We start from the raw sequence: 18,774 nt of genomic DNA, 5'->3' as shown, positions 1-18,774 counted from the left end.
AAATGTTAAATTATTCAAGGCCTTGTGTTCAGTGACTCAAATAAAGTGCAGAATTGTGCTCCCAGAGTCTAAGCTTTCGTTTAAAAAACAACACCAAAAAACTCTCATGGTTGTGAAGGTTACTCCATTTGCATTAAGGTTAACTGTTGCAGTTGTCTCCTAGGGTATCTCTACACTGCAATTAAACATCCGCGGCTGGCTCCTGCCAGCTGACTTGGGCTCTCGGGCCTCTGGCTGCGGGGTTGTTTAATTGCAGTGTAGATGGTACTGACAGCCAGCTACGACCTGACGTGGTCGTCACCGACGAGGCCCAGAAAAAGATCATCCTCGTCGAAGTCACAGTCTCCTTTGAGAACAGGATCCCGACATTTTGCGAAGCCCGAGCTTGTAAGCTGGAAAAGTACGCCCCCCTGGCTGACACCCTGAGAGCGAAGGGCTCTGAGGTGCAGATGGACGCCCTGATTGTCAGAGCCCTGGGCGCCTGGGGCCCCTGCAACGAGCATGTGCTGTGGACCTGCGGGATCGGTCGACACTATGCACGTCTCATGCGGCGCCTCATGGTCTCACACGCCATCCGATGGTCCAGGGACATCTACATCGAGCACATCACCAGCCACCGACAGTACCAGGAGGTGTGAGCCAGAGTGACATCGTTCTCCCACTACGAGAAAGGGACCAAGTGACCTTCTCCGTTGGATCATATGAACTGGAACCATAAACTCCCTGAACATTAAATCTCACCAAATGAGGGTCAATCCATCCTCATCATCATATCCACTCATTATACTCCACACCCGAACATAGCCACTTTATGAACTTAATACCCTCATATCTTAATGTCTATACTTTGACCCATCAACCTTTTACCCCCAATCAGGGATATTGCAGATTATGTATTCCTCATGCCACCTTATTTTAAACCAAACTTTGCACCCTCTATAATCTGTATGTTATTCCCTGATAACCAGAAACTTCTATGCTCAAACTCTGTTCACTATTTTTTTTTTTTAACATCATCTTAATAAAATTTTTAAATTTGGGCTCAGGTTGGAGCCCAGGCTCTAGGCGCCTGCAAGGGAGGAGGGTCACAAAGCTCAGGCTTCATCCCGAGCCCGAAGATCTACACCACAGTTAAACAACCCTGCAGTGGAGACCCGCAAGCCCGAGTCAGCTGGCACGGGTGTCTTATTGCAGTGTAGACATACAGCCAGTGTCCAAAGAACCTGAAACAATAGCTCTTCAAAAGTGTGAACTTCCTCATTCATCTACAAGAAAATTAACTCAGTGCCTAATAATGACTGTTTAAATGCCAACCTAAATGTTTTCACTACTCTACATTAGTGGAAACATCAATCTAATGTGCTTATCTGTAACAGACCCAACATTTCCCTAAGTGCCAGAAGTCCCAGCTGTCCCCTATCCAGCTGCCAAAACCTCTAACTCTCCTCATGACTTTTGTGGTTCAGTGTAGTTATAAAAATAAATAAATACAAATGTAGAAGGTATGTAAATCAGTTCTACATCAGCAAAGATAAAATACATACTGTGCTGTGTGTTCAATTAATTAAAAACCGGAGTTTAAACTAAATTGCTACAAAATTTCCAGCCTGTCAAATCATAGTGCTACAGAATCCATGGATCCTGCTGTAGAATTTAGGGTGTCCTTGCTGTGGAGTCCACTGGGCCTTGTTAGAACTCTGTCAACATATACTGTATAATCTTGCTAGATTGAGATGGCTACCGGCTTAGTAACTGTTAACATCACTTTCAATGTAAAGCTTTATTAAAATTTTGTAAAGGGGAAACTAACATCAGAACGATCAGTACAGTTCTTTGTAGATTGTTGCATAACTAACTGCTCTTCAATTTCTTTGATAGCTTAGTTTTATTGCTTTTTATTTCTCCCACTGCAGGAAGCAGGCTCTGGAAGCAAAACAGAGAAGCATGCATTGAAGCTATATTTTATGCGGTTATTGTTTTGTTGCAGGTATTGGACTGGATTGAGAACCATGGAGAAGCTTTCCTTAGCAAACACACCGGGGTAGGAAAGTCCCTGCATCGGGCCAGAGCTTTGCAGAAACGCCATGAAGACTTTGAAGAAGTAGCACAGGTAAATGTTTCAAACGTGTTAAACCCACATCCTGTTAAACAATTGAACCTATATCACTGTTCAGTGGTGCCTTAAATTGCCTACTTGACATTGAAGGGCTGGGCACACTGGGAAGAAAAAAATGAATCCAGACACCATGCAAATTAAATTCTGAGTGTTTCCTTTTAACTTAACTTCTAGAGTAGATTTTTATTTGAGTTTTCAATTGTGCATAAAAATATTGAAAGCAAAAAGCAATGCATCAACTGCAAAAAGTGAAAATGATGCTTGCAAGAACAACAAACAAGAAATCTCTGAAATCTTTAATATCAGATTGGGTGCAAGTAGGCACACCTAATTGTTTGTAAAAATCAAACAACACCCATCTGATAAACTCAGTGGTCACTCAGCCATTCAACATAACCAATTAAAACAAATGATAGTAAACATTGTTTTTTAACCACGGGTTTAAGTATTCACATCAATCTCATAAATATAACAATACCTTTGTTTGGCTGAAGAAACATCAATATGACAATTAGAACATTTTAATACACAAAGTTGGGACTTAAGGACTCGTGCTTATGTTGCTTGAGTTAAGATTGACGACCATTCTCCCAGTTAAAACAAATGAGTTTAATATGTATGCTAGATGATGAAACGGGATGTAACAATAGATACATTTCTTCTGAGCTGAATGTTTACAATTCAAGTTCTGGTGCAGGTTGTGTAGGTACTGGAATTTCCATCCCGTGAAAAACTTCACATTTCTCAGATAAAATAAAATAAAAACTTTAATTCCTAATCAGCACAAAAAGTCAGATATGTGCAGTCTTCCATGGGAGGGACATCTTAAAAATTCTTGCATTTCAGAAGAACCAAAATGGGATTGTTTGAATAATTCCAAACCCTGCACCCCAGGCTCCAATGTTCCCTGGCTGCTGAGTTTCAAGTCAGGCATGTGTGGAAGCCTGGGAAGCCGGGTAGCCAGAGTGCCTGGTTTCCATGAAATCAACGTTGTTGGGTGGAATATTTTCAACCAGCTCTAGCATCAAGTAAGAATACCAGTAACATTTATGAATTCAGTTTTTATTCACCCAGAGATTTTTTAAAAGCATATGGTCTGAGAAAAATGACTGAGCCTATTGAATGTTTTTGTATGCCTGGTTTTAGCTTGGAAGATAAGGAAGGTGTAACTAGGAATTATTGTGCACCTTGGAAATACTGCATAGTCAAAAAAAAAAAAAAAAAAAAGGCTTGGAAAACATTAAAGAAATGAGTGTATCTGGGTATTATCTTAAAAGAAATTGAGTTGCAATTAGTGAAATCACACCTTGTAACGTTTGAAAAGAAAAGACTTGGAGAAATAGTTTCCCGACAAGAAAGGAATTGTGATACAAATCATCAAAAATGGGAAAAATAACAACCCATGTATAGCTGACACTTAGCTTCAACACACACACTACTGGTGACGCTTGCACTGTCAGGGTTATCTGCTAGCCAGTTTTATTGATGAATTATAATGGCAAACATGTATGCTAAGGCAAACCATATATAGTAGGTGTGTCTAAGCTGGTTTGTTTACCAGGGGAATGTTAGAGTTTAAATTGGGAGGTTGTGGTGTTTTCCCATTGGGTCTTTTTTGCTAATGACTGCTGGAAGTGGCACTCAGACAACCGGAATAGTGTGAAGTATTAACAGAATCAGAAATACAGATTTAATAGACAGTATAGTGGATTGATCAAAGTGTGAGTGAGGGGTCAAATATTGTGTGTTTACAAGATGTGAGTTTTGTTTGTATTAGTTTTCCTGTTTAATGCACAAGGTAGCCATTTATGGGCCTGTAATGTTGAGAGCATGTCTTAGAGCAGGGGTGGGCAAACTACGGATCTGGCCCATCAGGGCTTTGGATTGCCGCTTCCAGAAGCGGCCAGCACCACAGCCCTGAGGCCCGCTGCACGCTGCTGCCACCCCTGAGCTGCTCAAGGTAAGCGGCGCCGGGCCAGAGCCTGCACCCCGAACCCTCCTGCACTTCGCACCCCAACCCCCTGCCCTGAGCCCCCTGCCGCACCCCTCCTACACCCCAACCCGCTGACCTGAGCCCCCTGCTGCACCCCTCCTACATCCCAACCCCCTGCCCTGAGTAGTCTTACCTTTTTAATGCGATGGATGTGCCCCCTCTCCCCTGCCGCAGCAGCCCCCAAGCTGGGGCTGAGAGGGAGGGCCGACCCAGCCCTGGAGCTGGGGAAAGTTGCCTCTTTCTCTGGCCGCCGCAGCCCTGCACGTTCCAAATTCCTCCTACCCCCTCTTCTTATCCCACTGCCCCCTCCCACGTACCCCCTATTCCCCCCCAAGGCACCACCTCATCTTACATGTGCATCTTCTCCAGGGTCCAGGCACCTAATTAGTGGAGCCACGCCTGCATGGCTCCACTAATTAGGTGGGTGGCCCTTCATTCTCTTGTGTGGGCCGCCCAAGTGCGCACCTTCGAGGGAACTATCTGTGGACCACCTGAATGGAGCTCGCAGACCACTGGTGGTCCACGGACCACAGTTTGAGAACCTCTGATCTAGGCAACAAGAGGAGTCGTTTTAGGTGTAATGTAATGAAACTGAACAAAGGAAAAATTTAAGCTGAATAATAAGGAAAAACTTCCTGAAGCTGAGCTCTACTAGATTGAAAAATAATCTCCTCAGGGAAGGGGTGGAATCTCTATTGCTTGAGACTGGAAAAACTAGACTGGACAAAGTACTTAAATATACTGTAGCGAACAATCCTTCACTGGCAAAAGGATAGACAAGATGACCTAATAAGTCTTTTTTTCCATCTCTAACTTCTGGTTCTGTGGTGACTGCCAAGACAGGCACACCGTTCGAGATTTTTCCCTTCTCTAAACCAAATATAAGCAGGCAACAAACATGCATCCCTGCTTTGTGTATTCCAAATAAGACAGTTGATTTTTATACTTCAGGGCTTAACATAACAATGAATGTGATGTCTCTCACATACTCCTACTGTTCACTTGTGTTTGGGCATATGACAGTTTTTTGCTATGAGATGCATTATGTTCTGTAAGAGTGACTGCAGATGAAGGTTAAATTTGAAGTGTATTTATTCCCTACATACACTTCGAGTTATTCACGTTTTTCCTTTGATCAGAGAACCTGGCCACACCTGGGGTTATCAGAGTCAACTCTACAAAAAAAGATGAGAAGGCATCATCCCCTTGAAATCCCACCTGGCTACATTGCTCAATCACCTGGAGCCACTAGTAAATGCTGAACTATTCGCTTTCAGCTAAGGAGCTGACAAGTTCCGACAGGTGATCTGTCCTTTTTTCCTCCTATGCTGTTTCTCCAGGTTAGTTCAGATTCCAGCTCCCCAGGACTGCTCAAAAGAATCATAGAATGAGCTAGCCCACAACATGCAAAAAGTGTTCATAATTCCCTGTAAAGTCAGCAGACTTCAATCTCATCACAGGTTAAACATTCTGATGAAAGATTGACACTTTCATCTGCTCACTGTACAGGATAACATTGGTCTTCTACAACAAGGGAAATAGGTAGAAGACATTGGCCTGCAGTATGTTTATGTATCCCATCAATGCAAATGTAAAGGGGATTTGTCACATTGGCTATAGGTTAAAATGCTTTCTTTAGCAGTTATGAATAAGGCTAATACTTTGTCACGGATATTTTTAGTAAAAGTAACGGATAGGCAATGAAGAAGAATTCATGGAAGCCCGTGATCTGTCCCTGATTTTGCTAAAAATATCCATGACAAAATTGCGGAGTCCCCACACCACCCGTAGTGGCTGGGCAACTGTGGGGGCCCTGGCTCAGAGCTCCGGGGGCCCCCACCGCCTGTGGGGGCTCAGAGCTCCAGGGGCTCCCACTGCCCAAGATGGCCGGAAGCTGCAAGATCCCCCCCGTCCCCTGAGGCAGCCCAGAGCTGCAGGGTCCCTCTGCTGCCCAGAGCTGCAGGGTCACCCCGCCGCCCGCAGGGGTCCCCCAGCTTCCAGTCGCCATGGGTGGCGGAGTGACCCTGCAACTCCTAGCCACCATGGGCTGAAATCACGGAGGTCTCTGGAAGTCATAGAATAAGCTAGCACACAACATGCAACCGTGATAAAATCGTAGCCGTAGGTATTAATATATCTACAAAATATGGAGATTGTAACACACATGTAAAAAATTTTCAGTATTACACACACAAGCCATAAGTGAGCAGTAACAGTTACTATCAAATTGACCAATTTTGCCTTTAAAGAAGCAGCGCTAGAGCCTACCCTTTCTTCCCTGCTAGCTAAAATTTCTCATGATCTGTGTTGCATACATAAGAACATTTACCCCACATGTATAGGATTTTGATGTCCATTACCTTTAACCAGCCACTTGTAGGGCAAAAGATTCTCAGCTTAAAAAACTTTGGACGCTGACAACTATTTTGTGTTTATTCCCTTGTGTATTTGTGGATTGGATTCTGACTCAGTTATTCCTTTTTTTTTGCAACTGTGGCTGAGAGATGTCCAATTGTGCATAATGGTCTCTGCCCAAGACGCATGTATGGTGTACAGGGCAAGAGTCTATTAGCCATGTGTTTCTTCTACAAAGCCAAGTTAACTTTTTATCTATATGGCGATTGCATCTTAATTGAGCTATGGATCAGCTTCCTTGGTTTAGGGACCAAGTCTGTAGAAATCCCTTCCTGACCATGCCCTCCTGAGCCGGTTTGTAGAATAAGTCAAGGCTGAAGTAAGGCTTTTATATTTCAACCAGCTCATGAGAGACCATTGTAGCCTCCTACTTTTACCAGTTACCTGGTAGCCCTTGTCCATTTTCTTATATTGGTGGTGGCTACGACTCTGTGCTATTTTATTTAATTCACATTTAACTTTTGTATGAAGACTAGATACATTATATTTTGTGCTATATAAATACATAACAGCTGTTCATTTTCTTGAGGAATGGCTCATGAAGGTTACAGCTACTGCAGAATCTTTGAAAAGTAGGGCTGCCAAGCGATTAAAAAAATTAATTGCGATTAATCACAGTTATTTAAATAAATGGTATTCTATTATTGTTTATTTTTGGATATTTTCTACATTTCCAAATAGATCCATTTCAATTACAACACAGAATACAAAGTGTACAGTGCTCACTTTATATTTATTTTTGATTACAAGTATTTGCATTGTAAAAAACAAAAGAAATAATATTTTTCAATTCACCTAATACAAGTACTGTAGTGAAATCTCTTTATCATGAAAGTTGAACTTACAAATGTAGAATTATGTACAAAAAAACTGCATTCAAAAATAAAACAATGTAAAATTTAGAGCCTGCAATCCACTCAGTCCTATTTCTTGTTCAGCCAATCGCTCAGACAAACAAGTTTGTTTACATTTGCAGGAGATAATGCTTCCCGCTTCTTGGTTACAATATCACCTGAAAGTGAGAACAGGCGTTCACCTGGCATTGTTGTAGCTGGCGTCGCAAGATATTTACATGCCAGATGCGCTAAAGATTCATATGTCCCTTCATGCTTCAACCACCATTCCAGAGGACATGCGTCCATGCTAATGAGGGGTTCTGCTCAATAGCAGTCCAAAGTAGTACAGACCGACGCATGTTCATTTTCATTATCTGAGTCAGATGCTACCAGCAAAAGGTTGATTTTTGGTGGTTCGGGTTCTGTAGTTTCCACATCGGAGTGTTGCTCTTTTAAGACTTCTGAAAGTATGCTCCACACCTCGTCCCTCTCAAATTTTGGAAGGCACTTCAGATTCTTAACCCTCGCATCGAGTGCTGTAGCTATCTTTAGAAACCTCACATTGGTACCTTCTTTGCGTTTTGTCAAATCTGAGTGAAAGTATTCTTACAATGAACAACATGCTGGATCATCATCTGAGACTGCTATAACATGAAATATATGTCAGAATACAGGTAAAACAGAGCAGGGGACATAGAATTCTCCCCAAGGTGTTCAGTCACAAATTTAATTAATGCATTATTTTTTTAATGAGCGTCATCAATAAGGCTGAAAGTCTATCATGGAGGTCATGGATTCCATGGCTTTCCGTGACTTCTGCAGCAACTGGTGCTGACTCAGGGGCTGCCCGAGCCGGGAAGCCCCTGGGCCAGCAGCAGCAGTTTGGAGTGTGGGAAGTGCTCAGGGCTAGGGGCAGGAGGTTGGGGAATGTGTGTGGGAGGGGGAGAGAGCTGCGCAGCAGGAGCTTATGGCGGGAGCAGTGGGTGGAACCCCCAGCCCCTTCGCCACCTAGGAGCTTCAGGGACACACGGAGCCAGGTAGGGAGCCCCTGCCAGTACCAGCGGGTGTCTTGGGCCACCTCCCCTGGCACCCGCGACACCCCTGGACCACGATCCCTTCCCTCCCCGCAAGGACCCATGGCCCCCCGCCCAAGTTTTAGTTAGGGGTATACAGTATAAGTCATGGACAGGTCACGGGCCGTGAATTTTTGTTTACTGTCCTTGACCTGTCCAAGAGTTTTACTAAAAATACCCATGACTAAAACGTAGCCTTAGTCATCAGCATGGAAGCATGTCCTCAGGAATGGTGGCTGAAGCATGAAGGGGCATACGAATGTTTAATATATATCTGGCATGTAAATACCTTCCAAAGCCAGCTACAAAAGTGCCATGTAAATGCCTGTTCTCACTTTCTGGTGACATTGTAAATAAGAAGAGGGCAGCATTATTTCCTGTAAATATAAACCAACTTGTTTGTCTTAGCGATCGGCTGAGCAAGTAGTAGGACTGAGTGGAGTTTTAGGCTCTGAAGTTTTACATTGTTTTGTTTTTGAGTGCAGTTATGTAACAAAAAAACCCTACATTTGTAAGTTTCACTTTTACGACAAAGGGATTGTACTATAGTACTTGTATGAGGTGAATCGAAAAATACTATTTCTTCTGTTTATCATTTTTACAGTGCAAATATTTGTAATCAAAAATAATACATGAAATCACGTTGATTTCAATTACAACACAGTACAATATATATGAAAATGTAGAAAAACATCCAAAATATTTAATAAATTTCAATTGTTTAACAGTGCGATTAAAACTGCGATGAATTTTTTTAATTTCAATGAATTTTTTTGAGTTAATCACGTGAGTTAACTGCGATTAAGCAACAGCCCTACTGAAAAGACATGTTAATTAAGTACAGATAGTTAAAGCTGATCTACACCATGAATGCCTCCCTGTCTCGTTAGGAAATGGGCATAAACTGCTTCTAGTGCCATGCTGTTACTCTTGTCCTCCCAGCCTGCTTGAATAGCCTTAACTGACTGCTAGATATAAAATCACCTTGCATACTTTAGATCAGTTTTATTAAATCCGTAAAGAGACGCCTCCTCTTTGCACCCTTTTCATTCATCTGTCTGTCTTGGGGAGTTCTCCAGCACAACCCACCATGTTTAGGATCTTAGCTCCTGCACACTGGCATAACTATATAAGAAGAAGCATTTCCACGGGATGTCATTACTAGTTGAAGGAAGGTTTACAAAAGTGAGTTGAGGATTAACCCTCTTTTCTGCATGCTGTCTAAGGATACAGCATTTGAGCTATTTTTGAAAATTACATCCAAATTACATTAACTTCTTAATTACATTAACTTCTTAATTCATCTAGACCGTCTTCCAGTTTGCAGAAAGATAAATCTGAAGTGCCCAGGCTACATTATCAGGAGGATGCTCTCAGAATTCTTATATAATATTTCACAAGAATAAAATGTCAGATTAATTATAAAATGGGAAACGATCTCTTCAGTCACACAGATGGCTGTGGGTGGGGCCCTTGGTTCCCTAGGTAGTTGTCAGTGTAGCCTTTCAGGTTACAATTGTGAGCATTGAACTTCTTTTCTTGTTCATCTGTGAGAGCTTTGACTGTAGCACTGGGCACATGTAAGTACTGACCAGGAAGTGTTCTGCTCTAACAGCTTTTGAGTAGGGGGTGCAGGCTTCCTCAGGTACAAAGTCTTAGAGACTCAGAACCTCCCATTGTCTGGTGTGTGCACAGTTTAATTCAAAAAGCACTAGGGACTAATGTTGTTGCATAAATAATTAATGAATTTATTATACTGAACAAGTCAAAAAATTGAATAGTTGAATGCAGTATTGAGACCGACAAGGTTGTCGATCCCAAGGTATACAAAAGTTTGTGCTGCTGGCAGATAATGCATCTGAGTATTTTGGAATGGCTTTGAACCATGTTAATTTCAAAATGTTGATGTTGATTTTAAAAATTGAGTTAAAACCTGAGCTTAAAGGAACAAGATCAGATGAAACATTAGGTTTGTTAGGGGAAGTGAGAGGGAGGCTATAGGAATGAGTTTTTACAGAAACATGCAAACATTACCCGAGGTTTTTTTATTCTAGTTTGTGTGAAGTTATTTAAAAAAAAAACAACAAAAACTTTTTACATCACAAGCACTTTCCAACTGAGCCACTCAAAGCAATTTTGACACACTAATAAATAAAACCTTTTACTATTTCTGCCGCCCTAGCCGAGGTATGTAAGACTCTCTCTGTTCTACATACAGAGCCACAAAGATGAACACATGATTTGTGTAGGAGTTGCCCGGTAACTCAGTGGCAAAGCAAACAAGGAGAACTCTGATTGCCTGGCTCCTTGTCATGTTTTAGGTCAGGTCTACAATAGAAACTTTGACTGGTATGGTAATATCTATTAGGGGCGTGATTTATTTTCTTTTCCTTTCCATACCAGCTAAAGCCCTAGTGTGGCCACAGTTATACTTGCAAAGCAAGAAGGCTTTTGCCAATACAGTTTTTATGTGGGGACTCAATATAAGCTATACTGGCAAAAGCACTCTTGTGCTGGTATAAGCTTCATCTTTATTAGGAAGGTTTGCCGGTAATGCTATGCCAGCAACCCTTTTCTCGTGTAGAGTAGGCCTCCATCTTCTTCCTCTTTAGTGGCTAAAAGTTCCCCATTAGTGTTTGTAATGTAAACACCTAGGAACCGTGCTGGTGCGTGAAACCTGCATTTCATTGGAAGTGTAACACACTGAACAGAGAGCGCAGGATGAAAGATAAATGTAAGCGAGATTTCTACATTTCAGTTTTAATAAGTAAGGAAATATACTTGTTTAAAAAGTCTCCTTTCAGTTGACAGAGGCTCTCTTGGAGGGAGATTGTTTTCATGTCAGATATTTGGGTCTTTTGGTTCTTGGGGTTTTGATTTTTGTTATTTGTTCAGTTTTGTGCACTGACTCCTCTCCCTTTTGCAGCTGCTGAACTCTCACTCTTCCTTTCAAAAAGCTCAGTCAGTCAGCACTCCACTCCTGGGAAACGATCCCTTATGTTGCTTCCAAAATTTGCCTGACTTGGCCCTGCCACACAAACACCAGACTGTTTCACAACTTGTGTCCAGAGTTACCCCCTGAACCCTCCCACTGCCCTTTCATCCTGCCCCGCCTCCCCCCCTTCCAGTTACCTGCCTCCCTATGCGCCATTTCAACACCTCACAACTGCCAAATTTATCAGCTTTTGCAAGGAAACCTGAGGATTTTTTTTCTTCTCCATTGACTCTTCGCACCTCATTGCTGTTAGTTGTATGGTATTTTTTCTAAATGCCCTACTTAAAAACATGAATTAAAACCTTCTCTTTCTGGTCATTGCTCTTGGATAAGTGCTGGGAAAAGCTTTCTGACCTGAGAGTATTTGTTACTGGTCTGTCAAATGGTGTTTAACCATGTTAATTTACAACATATCAGGCTTTAAAACTGTTCTTCAGTCTGGCAGTGGATTTGTGTTACTAGTCCTGGAAGGAATGGACCAAATCCTGCATCTTGGACTAGGGTATTTTCAATGCTAGTAGAAATTCTGCTTCATTTTTTCACTGTTTTCATTGCGTGGTTAGAACACCGCAAAAAACAATGAAGATAATAAACAACAAATTGTGAATATTCACCATGTTTTATTTGAATGAATTGGATATTGTTGCACTTTTCCTAAAAGGAGAAAAGCACACATTTCAACTACAGAAGTGAAGTGATGTGAAAGGATGATGGTTGTTAAAATGGGACTTCAAAGACATATGATTCTAAGAATTTCCATCCACTGCCCCCAAAAGGAACAGTAGCTAAAGGTCCTTTTGTTTTTTATGAAACTGAAGCAAAGTGCAGCAGACGTTTATAGATCCTTCCTTTACTCTGGTAATTGTTTATATGCAAAAAATCATAAAAGCATTTTATTGCCTGGTGTATGTAAGGTGACGGTTTGTCTGCAGATGTTCCTTTTTCTGCAGTGTATTAAAGGACAATGTCAGAGGATTAGACGGTTACCTATCTACTGTAATGAGTATGAGAAGGTTATTGACATGAGATTCCAGCAACCTAATGCTTTACTGCTTCATTTTTTCCAGTTTGTTTCCTGCAATGGGCAATGTATTGTGTCTTTAGATACAGGCCAGCATTACCTTCTGTTCACTTATCCCTGTAAAACGATCATTTTATTTTTCTGCAGAACACATATACCAATGCAGATAAATTGCTAGAAGCAGCCGAGCAGCTGGCTCAGACCGGGGAGTGTGACCCAGAAGAGATTTATCAAGCTGCACATCAGTTGGAAGACAGAATACAGGATTTTGTTAGGCGTGTGGAGCAACGCAAGATCCTGCTGGACATGTCTGTGTCTTTTCACACTCACGTTAAAGAGGTAAGTTGACCACAAACCATGGAAGTACCTGGCAAACTTGAAAAGGATGCAAGCGAGTAATATTTTCATTGGTATAACATACAGCTCTTGCTAATGAGATACAGTGAACCCCAACTGTACAGTGAGCATTTAATTCAAAACTGAGCTCAGCCTGTCTTATTCTACTGACATCACAGTGTTAGCTGACTCTGTACATTGACAGTCCCGGACAACTGTTTATCCGTGAATGGGATGTGATTATTATTATTTGTATTATGGGAGCTCATACGTAGATATAGTAAGAGACAGTCGCTGCCCTGGAGAGAACTTAAAATCTATATTTACAAGACAGTGGCTCAGGGGGTGGGGGAGAGCCAAGGCATAGAAGTCCAGTGACATTCCCCAGAGCTGGGAATAGAACCAGGCCTCCTGTCCCCCATATTAGAGTAGATCAAGGGGAGTGAAGGCACCTCAGATTGCTAGGTATTAACTAAATGGAGTGAGGGATAATAATTTTAAAACCATTTTGCATTGGGCTCCTGAAGTTACTCCTCAAATAGACTATCAGTATTTATATTTTTTCCTCCTCCTCTTCCCCCCGCCCACCACCATGCTAATGAAGCTTATTAATTATTCTGTTACATTATATCACATAGAGCTGATTGGTCCTTGGCTGTGAGATTTTGAGCAAATTTTAATTTAGGAAGAACAGTCATGCCTTGTGGAGAAGGAAAGGACATTATCCAAAATATACTGCATTCTGCAAACTGTTTTATAGGATAGATGCATTTCAGTATGTGAACATCTGTTTCATATATTTTATTAAACAGGAAAGGCAAATGGTCTGTGAAAATGTTCATTATTAGATTGCTTTACAACTCTAGACATAAATGTGTTATTCAGCCAGTGGTTTCTGTATTCAGGCTTGCTCATGCTCTCCTCACTTCTCCCCTTTACAGACCCACACTTGCTGCATTAATGCAACATGAAGAGAGTCCGTAAAAATTAACTCTCACCTATTATACTTTGCGTTATTTTTTGGTGTCTCAGTGTAGATCTACTTTCTCTTTCCTCTGTGTTCCTTTGATATCATCTGGTGCTGCTATGTATCATTAATCCAGTAGAGATTCTTTTTTATGTCATCTTCCCAATTCCCATTTTCAATACCAGTCCTCAAAGGTTATATTTTTCCATCTCTTCTAGTTCTTTGTCACTGACTTGAATCTTTGTCTCTTCCTGCTGTCTTCCAATTGCCATAATTTTTGTGTTCTCTGTACTTATCTGTCTGAATTTTCTGCTCTGGTGATCTACCTTGTCAGTTACTCTCTAGGGCCACCCAGGACAATGCTGTGAGGTCAATATCATCTGCGAATCTAAGGTTATTTGCTGTTCTCCCACTTAACTTGGCTCCTCCCATTTCATCTTTCAGTGCTACAGCCATGACTACTTCTAGTACCAAGTGGAACAAATCCGGTGATACCGCGCATCCTTTGTTGCACTCCTGTGGTCATCCTGAACCATTCCATCAGCTTCTTGTTTATTCTCTGCACACTCATCAACTTGCTGTAGATACTTTCTACCAGCTCAATCAATTTCTTGGGAATGCCAGACGTACTCAAAACTTGCCATAGCCCTTTCTGCCAAATGCTATAAAAAGCCCATGTGAAGTCTACACAGTTCTTGTACCAGGTTCAGTTGTGTTGTGTGTTTTTCTCTGATGTTGGTCTCAGTGCAACCTGTTCCTCTGCCGGGGCTGCATCCTCATACCCCTCGTTCTCCTTTGCAACATCTTGGGGAATGTGTTTCCCAGCACACTCAATAAGCGGATTGCTCTGTAGTTCTTGCACTCACTCTTATTTCCTTTTTTTAAATAGATATATACTTTTTATTGCTTTTCCCCATTCGCTAGGCACTTGCTCTTGCTTGTAAATCTGCAGCAGTGTTGTGACTTTGTTGTCACTTCATGGTGCCTTTTTCAGACTTTCTGTCGAGAGCTTTACTTTTTCTAAGAATTTGAAAAACTTCTATGAAATCTAAAATAAATAAGTGATGATAAAATAGGTAAGGCAAGAACTAAGATTGGAGAGAGATGACTGTGAGGGTTTGGACACATGGAGCCGGAAAGGATACCATACACAGTGATATATACCGAAGTGCAAGGCCATAGAAATAAAGGAAGACCGAGGGTGGGTTAGATAGAAATGGTGAAGAATGACATGGAACAAAAAGGTTTAAAGGTTAGCGAAGCTGGTACAAGCAAGAAAGTGGTGGAAAGGCTTCATTCGGCCCCATTGTCACTGCTGAGCTGACAGATGGGAATCGAAGACTAATCCAGCAGAGAAATGGCTGCTTGGGCCAGATGCCATAATATGATGTTACTCTCACGCTTGTTCTTTGTATTTTTTCTTTGAGTGCTTGTTCATGTCCATTCCACATTAGGTGTGCGTGCACGTCGGAAACTTTTTCCCTTAGTGGCTCCCGTCGGGTGGGCAGGGGAGCCTCTTAGAGCGGCGTCTCTATGCTGGTGCACATACACCCCTGCCGACCTGACCCCCCTTCAGTTCCTTCTTACTGTCCCTCTTTCTCTCGCTTGCGAGTGATCCCTTAGCACAGTGTAGTAATTATCAGTAGTTAGCAGATATCTGTAGTTAATAGTTATCAGTAGTTAGCACTTCTTAATAGTAGATAGTTAAGCTTCCTTTGTTATAGGTGACTGGAAGTTGTTTCCAGCACCAGCCCTGGGCTGCGGGGCTTGTGCCATGTGCCGCAGGCCTGTGTTGCTCAGTGATCCCCATGACTCCTCTCTCCGCTGTTTGGGGGAATCGCACCAGACTGAGCGCTGTAAGGCTTTCAAACCAAGAACCAAGAAAGAAAGAGACTTTTGCCTCAAGCAATTACTCATGGAGGCCTTGCTGCAGCCTGCAGCCTTGAACCATCCGGCTTCAGCGCCGGAGTTCTCGGTGCACAGTGTCCCGGCATCAGTCCGTGATCCAGCGCCGGTTGAAGGGGCAGCCGAAAGGCGATAGAGGGCGCTCCCCACATAAGAAGGTGGTGCCTTCCAAGGGACCGAGCACTTGGGCAGTGTGGCCCCAGGACATGCACCGGCACCGCAGGGTCCGTCGAGCCCCGGGCTAAGTGGGTTGAGTGCAGGACATCCCAGAACAGCCCTCTATATCAGACACCTTTGAGGCGGCGAAAGACCTCATAGAGCTGTCAGCGGCAAGCCCCTGCTCTGGCAAGGAGAAGCCTCCGGCAACATCACCAAGGATGCCATCCAGAGGTAAGCCGACAATGGTGCACAGCTCGAGGTCACCACCCTGGCACGGGTCCCAGTCGAGCTCAGCCTCCGTGGATTCCCAGTTACCTTTGACTCAGCAGGACTCGATGGCACCGGAACCGAGCCAGCATACGGCCCCGGCACACTGCTCCCTGGCACCGTCACTAAGCCGGCACCAAGGGAACATAAGGCCGCAATCCCCGGTCCTGGGCAGAAGGCAGTGATCCCGGTCCCGAGAGCATCGGTACTGATCCCGGTCGGTGAGGAGCTGCTCTCCAGCCTCCTGATGGCACCGTGCCCTGGCACCACCTTGGCCTCTGAGGTTGGCGTCCTCAGAATCTGAGGTCGACTCAGGCCGCTCCAGCTACGCCTGCAGGGCACCGGCTAGCAGGGAGCCCCAGACCGCGTGGCATCCCCAATGGGGCCCACCAGGACAATGGCCCTTTTGGACACCGTGGGTCTATCATCAGCAGCAAGGGACCTCCTCCAGAGCTTCGAGGTCTGGCTATTCGGTGCATTGGTTCGGGTCCCCATGCAGGCACCTCTCCGTGCCCAAGGAGGCCACAGTGTCCAGACCACCAGATGCTTCTCCAGAGCACCGGAGAGCGAAAGCGGCACCAAGCCCGGGGCCATCCCGGGGACACTCAACCCGACAGGACCCGGATGTGCCCCTGCCTATGAGGAGGGGCAAGAAGGGCAGGTGGAGGAGACACAGCAGGCCCTCACCTCCTCATCGTCCCCAGTTGAAGCTGTGGTGGGCACGGCGGTGTCAGGGCCTCCCCCGATTAACCACAGGTCACATCAGGAGCTGCTCCACAGGGTCGCCCAGAACTTGGGCCTACAGGGGGAGGAAGTGGTGGAACAGGAGGATCCTATGGTGAAGGCCCCTCCAGTATTGCGCTCCCTCTCATAAAGATAATTCAGTCTAACTACAAAACGGTCTGGCAAACCCCAGCCTCCACCGCACGGACAGCAAGGGGGTGAAGAGGAAGTACTTTGCCCCTTCCAAGGGATACGACTTCCTATTTTGTCATCCGGCCCCCTGTTCACTGGTCGTCTCAGCCGTGAATGAACGGGAACGTCATGGCCAGCAAGCCCTGGCCCCCAAGGCCAAGGAGGCTAAACGTTTGGACCTCTTCGGCAGGAAGGTATACTCCTCTGGGGGCCTCCAGTTAAGGATTGCGAACTAGCAAGCGATCCTAAACAGGCACAATTTTATTCCTGGGCAGCAGTTTCCAAATTTAAAGACTCCTTGCCCCAGAGCTCTCAGCCTGAGTGCACGGCCCTCATAGAAGAGGGAAAGGCAGTTGCCAAGACCTCTTTACAGGCCTCTCTGGACTCAGCAGACGCAGCAGCCAGAACAATCACCTCAGGTGTGGTGATGAGGTGCTCGGAGTGGCTTCAGGTTTCAAGCCTTACGCCAGAGGTCCAGAACACCATCCAGGACCTCCCCTTCGAAGGGTCTGGCCTCTTTTCCGACCAGATGGATGCCAGTCTGCATAGCCTTAAAGACTCCCGGGCAACCCTCAAGTCGTTAGGAATGCACACGCCGGTGACGCAGAGGAAGCCATTTAAGCCCAAACCCTCGCAGCAACGGCAGTACCAGCCTCGCCCTAGGCAGGAGCCTTATCGCAGGAGGGGCAGAGACAACAGATTTAGGCAGAATAACACGCCTAATCAAGGCCAGGGCCAGGGCAAGCCCTAGCCTGGCAACAAGCAGGGGTTTTGAAGGTGCACTCGAGGACAGCGTACCAACCCAGCTTCCGGATCCTTCCCCTTGTTTCTTGGACCGCTTGTCCCACTTCTAGCAGGTTTAGTCCCGTATAACGTTGGACCGTTGGGTCTTGCTCATGGTACAAGTGGGTTACATGCTGCAGTTCTCCTCCTACCCACCCCCCTTCCCCGTCCCTCTTCAGGGACCCTTCTCACAAGCAACTCCTTATGCAGGAGGTACAGTCACTCTTAGAGGCGTGGGCAGTGGAGGAAGTCCCTCGGGAACTAAGGGAGAAGGGGTTTTACTCCGGTTATTTTCTCATCCCAAAGGTAAAGGGGGGGCCTTTGGCCCATTTTAGACCTTCGTGGGCTCAACAAGTTCTTAGTCAAAATCCGCTTCCACATGGTCTCCCTAGGCACTATTATCCCGTCCCTGGATCCGGGGGATTGGTATGCTGCCCTTGACATGAAAGATGCGTACTTTCACAATGCTATTCACCCCGCTCACGGCGGTTCCTGCGGTTCGCCATAAACCAGCACCATTACCAGTTTACGGTCCTCCCGCTCGGCCTGGCTGCAGCCCCCCACATGTTCACGAAATGCATGTCAGTAGTGGCAGCCTTCCTGAGAAAGAGGAGAATATGGGTATACCATACCTCAATGATTGGCTCCTCACGGGTCGGTCCGAAGAGGAGGTCTGCTCCTATGTGATGGCCCTAGACGCTTTCCGCAGGCTGGGTCATCTCGTCAATGTGCCCAAGTCTTCCCTGATACCAACGCAAAGGCTAGAGTTCACTGGGGCAGTGCTGGACTCGGTGCAGACGTGAGCGAGCCTCCTGGAATCCAGATTCCTGGCCATCCAGTGGGTCATAGACTCGATGCTAAGGTTTCCCACTGCCACAGCCAGATGCTGTCTGCAGCTCCTAGGGCACACGGCGGCGTGCACTCATGTAGTCAAATACGCTCGACTAAGGCTCAGGACTTTACAAGGTTGGCTTGCCCGGTCGTATCACCCGG

The 18,774-nt window shown here is 44.7% G+C and overlaps 1 protein-coding gene across 3 annotated transcripts in view; it reads left to right on the top strand.

Moving 5' to 3' along the window:
- The window catches only part of TRIO (trio Rho guanine nucleotide exchange factor), a 433,666-nt gene that overhangs the window by 222,419 nt on the left and 192,473 nt on the right, over window positions 1-18,774 (top strand). For all 3 annotated transcript variants that reach the window (XM_054017964.1, XM_054017965.1, XM_054017966.1), the window contains exons 10-11: window positions 1,988-2,110; window positions 12,597-12,788. In XM_054017964.1, the coding sequence (XP_053873939.1) occupies window positions 1,988-2,110; window positions 12,597-12,788 (315 nt within the window). The remainder of the gene's footprint in view (window positions 1-1,987; window positions 2,111-12,596; window positions 12,789-18,774) is intronic.

This window comes from Malaclemys terrapin, chromosome 2, assembly GCF_027887155.1.
Source record: "Malaclemys terrapin pileata isolate rMalTer1 chromosome 2, rMalTer1.hap1, whole genome shotgun sequence".
Classification (NCBI taxonomy): domain Eukaryota; kingdom Metazoa; phylum Chordata; order Testudines; family Emydidae; genus Malaclemys; species Malaclemys terrapin.
The sequence above is the reverse complement of the archived record's forward strand: the minus strand, read 5'-3'. Positions and strand labels throughout refer to the sequence as shown.